The sequence below is a fragment of the Nicotiana attenuata genome, chromosome 1, assembly GCF_001879085.1.
Source record: "Nicotiana attenuata strain UT chromosome 1, NIATTr2, whole genome shotgun sequence".
In the NCBI taxonomy this organism is placed as follows: Eukaryota; Viridiplantae; Streptophyta; class Magnoliopsida; order Solanales; family Solanaceae; genus Nicotiana; species Nicotiana attenuata.
This window is the reverse complement of record NC_031989.1, coordinates 26584659-26594674: the sequence shown is the minus strand read 5'-3', so window position 1 is coordinate 26594674 and position 10016 is coordinate 26584659. Positions and strand designations below refer to the sequence as shown.

The 10016-nt window shown below is 34.9% G+C and overlaps 1 protein-coding gene across 1 annotated transcript; it reads right to left on the bottom strand.

Moving 5' to 3' along the window:
• LOC109223070 (nicotianamine synthase) lies at positions 8098-9513 on the bottom strand. The gene has a single exon (XM_019387331.1). It carries the CDS (start codon positions 9377-9379, stop codon positions 8426-8428), a length of 954 nt encoding a protein of 317 aa, XP_019242876.1. The 5' UTR covers positions 9380-9513; the 3' UTR covers positions 8098-8425.

Below are 10016 nucleotides of genomic sequence, written 5' to 3'. Positions count from 1 at the left end.
TCCATTTCAGTTCAAGAGTACTTCACTTTGTGGATGTTAGTTGTTGCCTCATTTCACTTACGTGTCAATTCAAATCGTAAGAATTGACACTTAGTACATGTTCCTTCTTTTGCCCAGAATTATTCTAGTTTTTGTCTTTGCATTAGTGGGGGATTGTTGGTACTATTTATAATGCAAAGTCAAAGATTTCTTTTTGCAAATCCATTTACAACCAATAGCTGTGGGTCTTTTATTTTACCTATTTAATAGAAGAAGACCCAAAGACATACAATGAAGCAATGAGGTCAATAGATGCTAATTTTTGGAAAGAGGCCATTAAAAGTGAACTAGACTCTATAGTTTCTAATCATACTTGGGACTTGTCTGATTTGCCTAAAGGTTGTAAGCCCATAAGTAGCAAGTGGATATTTAAGAAGAAATTGAGACCTGATGGTACAATTGAGAAATATAAGCCTTGACTTGTTATTAGGGGTTTTAACCAAAAGAAAGACTTTGATTACTTTGACACTTATTCTCCTGTGACTAAGATAGCAACTATTAGAACTCTTGTTGCTTTAGCCGCTATTCATAATTTAGTGATACATCAAATGAATGTTAAAACGGCTTTCCTAAATGGTGATTTAGAGGAAGAGATCTATATGTCTCAACCTGAGGGATTTATGATCCAAGGACAGGAGAATAAAGNGTATGAAAAAGTTTTATAAGCACATTAGTGGATAATGATTTTGTTGTTAATGCATCTGATACTTGTGTTTATTCCAAGATGATAGGATCAGATTGTGTTATTATATGTTTGTATGTGGATGACATATTAATCTTTGGCCCTAATGTGAATGTCATTAATGAGACTAAGAAGTTTTTGTCTTCTAAATTTGAAATGAAAGATCTTGGAGAAGCAGATGTGATTTTAGGGGTTAAAATCAAAAGAACTTCTAATGGTTTTTCATTATCTCAGTCTCATTATATTGAGAAAATGTTGAAAAAGTTTAATTGTTTTGATGTAGCACCTGTGAGAACTCCTTATGGTCCTAGCATACACTTGAAAAAGAATAAGGAATCTAGTATTTCTCAAATTGAGTATGCTAAGATAATTGGTAGTGTAATGTTTCTCATGAATTATACATGACCTGATATTGCTTACGCTGTTAGTAGATTGAGTAGATATACTCACAACCCTAGTAGCGAACACTAGAATGCTCTTCATCGTTTGCTAAGATATTTGAGAGGTACTATAGATTGGTGTTTGCATTTTAATAATTCCTGCTGTTTTAGAAGGATTTTGTGATTCAAACTGGGTTACTGACAATGATGAAGTTAGCTCCACTAATGGCTATGTGTTCACTTTGGGTGCAGTTGCTATTTCATGGAAGTCTTCAAAACAGACTTGTATAGCACGATCTACTATGGAGTCTGAATTCATTGCTCTTGAGTTGGCAGGGCAAGAAGCCGAGTGGTTGAGAAACTTATTGGCAGACGTGCCTTTATGGGGAAGACAAGCTTCACCCGTTTCTCTACATTGTGACTCACAGGCAACAATTGGAATTGCCAAAAATAGTGTGTACAATGGAAAAAGAAGACATATCCGCATTAGGCATGGTGCGGTAAAACAGTTGTTGAAACATGGTGTTATTTCCTTGGAATATGTAAGATCTGAAAGATGGCGGATCCTTTAACCAAGGGTTTGGCAAGGAGAGTTATCCTTGAAGCGTCAAGGGGGATGGGGCTAAAGCCCATGGATTGACGAAGTATGGTGGATACCCGTTTGTGGTCAAACGAAGCCATATGAGACCTCAATATGCACTACATTTTCTATCCCTATGGCGTGTGGTAGTGCTTTATAAGGTTGAGCTTATTTTGCTCTTAATGATTCCATAGCCTTAAGGTAGTCTATGTGTAGATAGACTTGATGGAATCACCTACGTGAGTGTAAAGGTGCGGTCGCCTTTTATGAAAGACTTGGGATGTCTTTCTAGAGCACTCATGAGACCCAAGGTATGTGCATGACCATAAAAGCACTTTGTTAGTATCGCAGAATTTGCATAAAATTAAGGATATAATGTGTTGTGGGGGTCTCAGCTAATGTCCATTCAGTTCAAGAGTACTTCACTTTGTGGATGTTAGTTGTTGCCCCATTTCTCTACGTGTCAATTCAAATCGAAAGATATTGACACTTAAGTACATGTTCCTTCTTTTGCCCAGAATTTTTCTATTTTTGTCTTTGCATTAGTGGGTGGATTGTTGGAATTATTCATAATGCAAAATCAAAAATTTCTTTTTGAAATTTCATTTACAACCAATAGCCATGAGTTTTTTATTTTTCAAATGTCCTATCTATTTCCAAGTGGCCTCTTGCATGAAGCCTTAAAGCCAAGTGTTGAATGGCTTTGACAAATGGCTATGCAAATCTACCATATGTCTTCATGCATGGAAGACAAGATACACTTGTCAATATTGGAGCCAAGTGGACTAACATAATGGGACAAGTGTCAAAAGTCTCTCGACACTTGTCATACATGCAACCTCCTTAATTTCCTATAAATAGGTTATGAATTAGCCATCATAATCACTCAATTCTTAACCAAGAATACATCTAACTAATCATTCCTTTCTTCCTAGTCTTCTTTGTGAATTATCCAACACATAAAGTACCTTCATCTTCTCTTCTTCCTGGGCAACTGTTTTGTGCAAATTCTAAACTTCCAGCCACGAGTGCACGTGTTTGGAGGTGCTGTGGAACCTTGGGGAACGACCAGCCTTAACGATTTGCACCCAGTCGGGCCTAAATCGCTTTCAAGGCAGTGCCTTGCCACGACACAGTATTTTTGATAAGTTGTAATTTTTTTTTCCTTATTGTTCTTAGTCAATATTATCTACTGATTTTCCTTACAACTAATTCACTATTTGCAAACTAGTTTGGTCATAAAGATTTGCATATAGTGAACAAATAAAGCAGTGGGTTTAATTGTGTATTTCAAGTGAAATGCTAGTTTAGTTTTCGCTCACGAAGATGCTGAAAAGACTGAGTTGAGGAATATTTAAAGGAATAATAATGATTTCAACTCACGAAACTTTGATTTTTACTAGTGAAATTCAAGTTCAAACGTAACCAATTCATTTTTTTTTATTTCAACAACTTGGAACCAGAGGCGGATCCAGGATTTTATGTTTATGGGTTCCTGTCGCAATTTCAAATTAATATACGATAATAACTGGGTTCACAAATAGATATTTATAGATATTTAATAATTTTTTTAACAAAAATACAGGGTCTACGCAAAAGTTACTGGGTTCCCGGGAACCCGTATCTTACACCCTAGATCCGCCCCTGCTTGGAACTGCCATTTAATTAGAGTTTAATATATCGAGTCACCCTCACTTAATCCAGAGGTCTTATCGAAATAGACATAGGGTGTGTTTGGTATAAAGGAAAATATTTTCCAAGAAAATGTTTTCTTGGAAAACAAGTAGTAATCTTATTCATTTTCCGGTGTTTGGTACGCAAATTAAGGATAATAACTTCTCAAGAGTATTCATAAATAATTTAGATATAATAAACATGAAGCCATAAACTTTCAAACCAACAACCTTCCGAACCCACAAATTTCATAAATTTTCAAACCGCTAAACTTTCAAAATCGCGGAATTTCGAACCCGTAAACTTTATAATTTCTAAACCCGTAAACTTCCAAACACATAAACCTCCGAACTCATAATTTTGGAACTTGTAAAATTTTGAGCCTTTAAACCGATAAATAATAAAATTAAAACTGAAAAATATATTTTTTAGGGAGGGGGGGGGGGGGTAGCAGTAAACAAAAAAACAGAATTAAATTACAAAAAAAATTAACTTTTTTGTGGTGGGGGAGGGGGGGTAGGGAGAGCAGGTGGGGTCGGAGTGGGTGGTGCAGAAAAAAAGAAAAAACAGAAATTTAAAATTGCAAAAAAAAAAAAAATTAAGGTAAAAAAAATAATTTTTTGTGTGGAGAGATAGTAGGGTGGGTGGTAACGGAAAAACTGAAATTAAAAAAAAAAAAAAAAAACCTTTTTTGGAGAAGGAGTGGGGTGGGTTGATGAGGGTGGGGAAGGTTGAGAAAGATTTTTGGAAAATGTTTTCCCTTCTATTGATAAGGAAAATATTTTCCTCCAATTGGAGGAAAATGAGTTCATGAGGAAAATGTTTTCCAAAATATTTAAGCCAACCAAACATGAAAAAATTGGAAAATATTTTCCTTAGTGCCAAACACACTCATAGTGGACATAGCTGCGTTCATTTCGTTATCACCTATATGAAATTGTAAAGTTCCTAAAGGAGCTTACGATTTCCTATATGTCGTACTGTGGTAATTGTCGTTGAATCAAGACTAGGATAAGTCTAATAACGTTTTCAGGATACATAACAAATTAGTAAATGGTAATACTAATTTATTCTACCATAATTTTGTGGTGCACATGATATAATATTTATAAAATAAAATAAATTTGGGGGTCGGGGCAGAAGGGGACTCAACGGAAATTTTACTTTCAATTAAGTCAAATGTGCTGAATTTTACAACTTCAGGGAAATGGGAGTTATCAAAGTTCTAGTGTGTATTATGAAGATTGAAGCTTCCTTCGCAATAAATGATGGAAGTAGGATACATTTAATTTTTTTTTATTAGTAACCTTGATAAAGTTGAAGGAGAGCCATGGGTAAAATTACTGCTACGTGACCAGGAGGTTATGGGTTCAACCCGTGATAACAACCTCTTACAAAAATGCAGGGCAAAACCCCTTTTTAGTAACCTTGATAAAGTCTAATGGGATCCAAGGTGAAGGATCAACTCAAAAGATTAAAAAGCATGTAAATCTACCCTTACCCAACAGTAATATCTTTAGTTTCAATTTAGATGAGGTAGTTTGACTCGGCATGGAGTTTAAGAAAAAAGAAGAAGACTTTTGAAATTTGTGGTCTTAAAAGCTTAAGGGGTAAAAGTTTTGTAGCGCCATTATATTTGTGTGGTTATAAAACCTTCTCGTTAAGGGTAAAATGAAGAGTTTTAAGTTATATTATTTCCAATTGTAGAAATGTGTCATTTTTTCTAGAACGGACTAATAAGAAAAGTATGTCATCTAAATTGAAACACAGGGAATAATATTTATAATTTTATTATTGTTGTTATTCTTAATATTATTATTTGTTCAAATTGCTGTCCCACGAGATCTTAATATTCATCATTTAACTAGAGGAAAAACCAGGGGCGGAGCTAGCTCATTGAGTGCGGGTTCGGCCGAACTCAGTCGCTTTGGTCCAAATCATATATTTGTCTTAAAAATGTATAAAATATCAGTTATTAATTTAGAACCCAGTAACTTAAAAGGACTAGAATCCCGTAAGCTTCAAATTCCGCCTCTGCCTCTGGCGAAAAACAATGAAGCGAAAGTACAAACATATATGTTACATCCTTCAAGACATAATTGAGCAGAGAATATCAATATATCCCGATGATAGACTGAATGATATATGCCTATAGCTAAATGACATGCCAATTTGTGGATATGGTATGTCTGATTGATAAATAATTAATACATTTTTTTAGCTAAAAATATTGACTTATTAACTTTTTTATGATGTGATGGAAGGAAAATATATAGACAAAATTAAATCAATTTCTCATCACCTCAAGACAAACATAAAATCAAGAGATGTAACAAGAGGGACTGTTTAAATTGACTGGAGTTTATATATGGAGTTGAAAGATATAACTGTAGTATTGACTATCTTTTTCTTTATTTTTGGTTTTATCCTCAAATGGCCCCTTCAGCTTTCTCTTCCACTCAACTCATGATATGTTAAGTGATCAGATTCGTTTGTCCATTCAACATCTGAAAATAACAGAAAGTATGCAAAAATTGAAAGAAGAATGGAAGCAATAAGAAAAAGATAAAAGACATGATATCACTTTGGAAGTAACGGTTAGAAACTTTTTCTGTATTGGTGTGCAAGACTGTAAGTGGAAAAATCAATTGGCCGTTTTCTCTCAATTTCTTCCTTGAGATGTACGAAGAGTAGTGATTGTATTGGTCAAAATTTGGATTAGACTTAATAGCTGCAAATGGACGTGGTCGGGGATTAAGCCGACCATGGCATGAAGGCGAGGAGTCGCCTTAAGAAAGATTAGGGCCGGGGTCGAGCAAAGGGTGTATGAAAATAACGGTAGGATAAGTTAGAATAGAAATGAAGGAATATTTCATTGAATATTCTTTCAGTTGTAACTTTTTTAGGGTTTCTCAGGAATATCTCCTATAAATAGCAAGAGATAAAGAACAAAGAGGGGACTTTTCACTTTTCCATAAGAGCACATCGTGAAGGATTGACTATAAAAAACATACAAAAGCTTGTCTTGTTTACTGATTACATTGTTCAATATACACTGTTCATTCACAAGATCCGAAGATTCCTGATCCATCTCCCTCTTCTATTCCCCCACGTTGTTGTCAGAAAGAGGAATCATCCAAGTCACCTAACATTTGGGTGATAAATTTCTTTTTATTACATTTATTACCATTATCTACACTTATTGCATACTGCTATTACTACATTCATTGGCAATCATTGAGCATATATTTGATATTTATTATTCTTGAACACGGTCCCATATCACTGATCTACCCCAGTTTTAGATCTAGAATTTATTACGTTTAACTAGGATTCACCCTCTATTTCTTCATTAATTAGTTTAACAAAATGCTCAATACTTTTTGGTCAAACAGTGATCATGCTCAAATACGCTCTAAGGGGTCGTTTGGTTGGAAATAAATTATTCCAAAGTTAATTATCTCAGAATAGCTCTCTCGGGATTAATGTTATCCCATCCTCCAATAGGAATAAAAATAACACAACAATCCCGGGATGACTAATTTTGGAATTAGTTATACCGCGATTTTATCCCAACTAAATTTGGGATAAGCTCATCTCAAATTTAATTCGGGAAATGATTATGCCTTATCCCTTGAACCAAACAAGCCTTAAGAGATTAAGCGATTGCTGTAAATATAACTTAACTTATGATTCCAAGCATGAGCGAAGCTACATGTAGTAAAGGGTGGTCAACTGACCACCCTTAGTCGGAAATTACATATATAGGTAAAATATTACTCTCTCCGGTCCAAAATAAGTGATTTTTTGGATGTTTTCACACAGATTAAGAAATCCATCTTTTAGCATTAATTAGCAATGAAATTGACCATATTAACCTTTACTATCTCACATAAACACTCCTAACACATACTCCAACACTATTTACTCCAAGGACAATGTAGGAAAAAAATAATTAATTCATTCTTGAAATCTGGAAAAATCACTTATTTTGGACCACAAAAAAGGCCAAAAAATCACTTATTTTGGACCAGAAGGAGTAGATTTTAGAAGTATATAACATATATTGAATACTCTTTCTCGAAGATTTTTTTCACTTCTTTCAAGTTTGAACGCACTTGAGTAAATTCCTGGCTTCGCCACTGAGTCCAAGATATCGAATATCAAGTAGATTAGTAAGGCAGTTGAGGTTCACAATCTCATTTGCCGAAATCTTGGTTAGCAAACTGATCAATATTTGTGTTTGTGGAAGATATTTTATAGCCAGTAAAATTGATCGAGGTGCACGCAATTGTTAGAACAAACTGACATGATCAGGTAGATTGTAAGTACTCGCAAACTGACATGAAAACCATCGTTATAAAAAGAGAATGCACATTGCTCCAAATTTAAGTAAAGGAAGTGAATGAATAAGATGTTTGCTCGAAATTTATAGTTTTAATTTAAAAGTGATTATTGGGAATATCGCTTGGCTTTTTTATGTTTACCTTTTGTTTTTCTTTCTTACAGGGTGAAAAAACATGAATTGCTTGAAGCAAATATCTAAAGGAAATAATAATTCCACACAGACTTACAATATTGATATGAGTCTCCCACAAAATAGGTGTGGGATCAATTCTTTATTTTCCTCCTCCCTTCCCTTTCCAATCCTCAAATGTATTAGGAAAAAAAAAATGAAAAACATGAAAATTATATTGAGCAGAAAAAGATTGGGAAGGGAGTCAATAAGATTTGCAAAGGGCTTTTGCACAAAACAAATTATGGTTGCATTCATATAGATAAATGTATATAAGATGATACAATATATTTCCTTTACTAAGTGAAACAAAGGCCTCAAAAGGGTCATGCCTTATTCTTCTTGAAGCTGACACAAAGGGACACAATGATCTCTTAGAGGATCAAACAGTTAGGGATGCAAGAAATTAAGTACTCATAACTAAAAATAGAAATATAGGGTTTAATAATTAAACTCTATGAGCTGAGGACATAATATAATCAACTCATAAATCATCAAACCATTAATTAAAAACATATGCTAGCTGCAGAAACAATTCTTCCAATAGATAAATTTTACTCCTCCAATGCAAATTCCTCGATCAAGTTCATCTTGTTGAGTGGATTGAAGGCATGAATTTCAGCACAAGCACATTTGCTAGGTAACACATAGGATCCAAGTCCATCAAGTGGTTGAACACAAGGCAATGGCAACTTACGAGCTATGACCACAGAATTAATCACCTCATCCGTTGGATGGTACACCGAAAGCACCTCGAATCCTCGTAGATTACGAGGATCAAGAACAGGATACAGAAAAGCGCGCGCACCATGTGCACTCCTGAGCATCAGGGTTGCCCCTGGAGCCATATACTTAGCCAGATGATCGACAAACTTAACTTTCTCTTCCTTATCCATACCAACCAACGCGGCCAAGAAGACTACATCGTAGTCCTTGAGGGCACACGTTACATCCATGACATCCGTCGTGTGAAAAGTCATCCGATCAGACAAGTCAGGATCGGATGCCACGAGACGAGATGCCAAGGAATTAGCCTCAGAACTAATATCATAGTTGTGAAAGTATGTTGATGTAAGATGTTTAGTAGCCAAAACAAGAGAAGTGAGAGGGAGAGGGCCTGATCCAATAAATGCTATTTTGTTTGGGTTTTTTGTAGTATTCTTGGTCAAGATATTGAACTCAAGCAAACTAAGTTTGATGTAATTGTCAAAATATGGAAAAATGTCAAGATGGTGAAGAGGGTTTTCAAAAGAGCCAAGAATCTTGGAATAGTGACTCTCTAAAAGACCTTCAGCTTCACCACATAGTTTGATGAGATGAGACCTAATTTCTTGAATTTTTTGACAGAGTTTTGAGACATCAATAGGATTTGGAGGCATGCACGTGTGGACAAGCTTTGTAAACAGTATGTTGACATCTTTGGATGGGCTAAGGTTCTCCAATCTCGAGATCTGTTCATATAATTCACACACTTGTTGTACTACTGGATTGCTGTTTGGGCACACCATGTCGACACTATGAAGAAATGAAGAAATTGGGAAAGAGAACAAAGCTAAATATAGCTGGAAATTCCTCTTGGAATTATCAAAAAGGAATTGCTATAAATTTTCTTTTCTTGAAGTTCGAAGGACACACTCAATGATCTGGTGCTCATGAGGTTTCCACAAGTCGCTATTTATTGAGGGTTTTTTCTGAGGGACCCAGAGATACACGAGGGATGGGGGGGTGGGGTCATTTATTATTATTTTGTTGCATCATTTATTGTTCATTCTTAAGTTGAGATTTTTTTATTACTTATATATTTATTGATTTGAATGATGAGTAGTTGTGCTTCGTTTCCTTCTTTTACAGGTTAATCAGTTACACATTTCACCTTGATCAGCAAAGTTACGTCCGTCATTATTAGTATACCATGATAATGTAAAGAATTTTTCCTTTAGAAAAAAATATATAATCAACGGTATGGTTTTTTTCCACCAATAAGTAAGATTAACAACAATTAGAGGCATAATTTAGGCATGTCAAACATTTAAGTACGGCATGTTTCATAATTTCTTTGGACCTTTATTGTTTTTTCAGTTTTGCATTTGTACGAAACCCTAATGTTTACGGTAAGTTAGGATTTTTTGTTGGACCACAAACTTA

Bases quoted from the DNA above. Each gene is read 5' to 3' on its own strand.
- LOC109223070 (XM_019387331.1), bottom strand. From the start codon at position 9,379: ATGGTGTGCCCAAACAGCAATCCAGTAGTACAACAAGTGTGTGAATTA.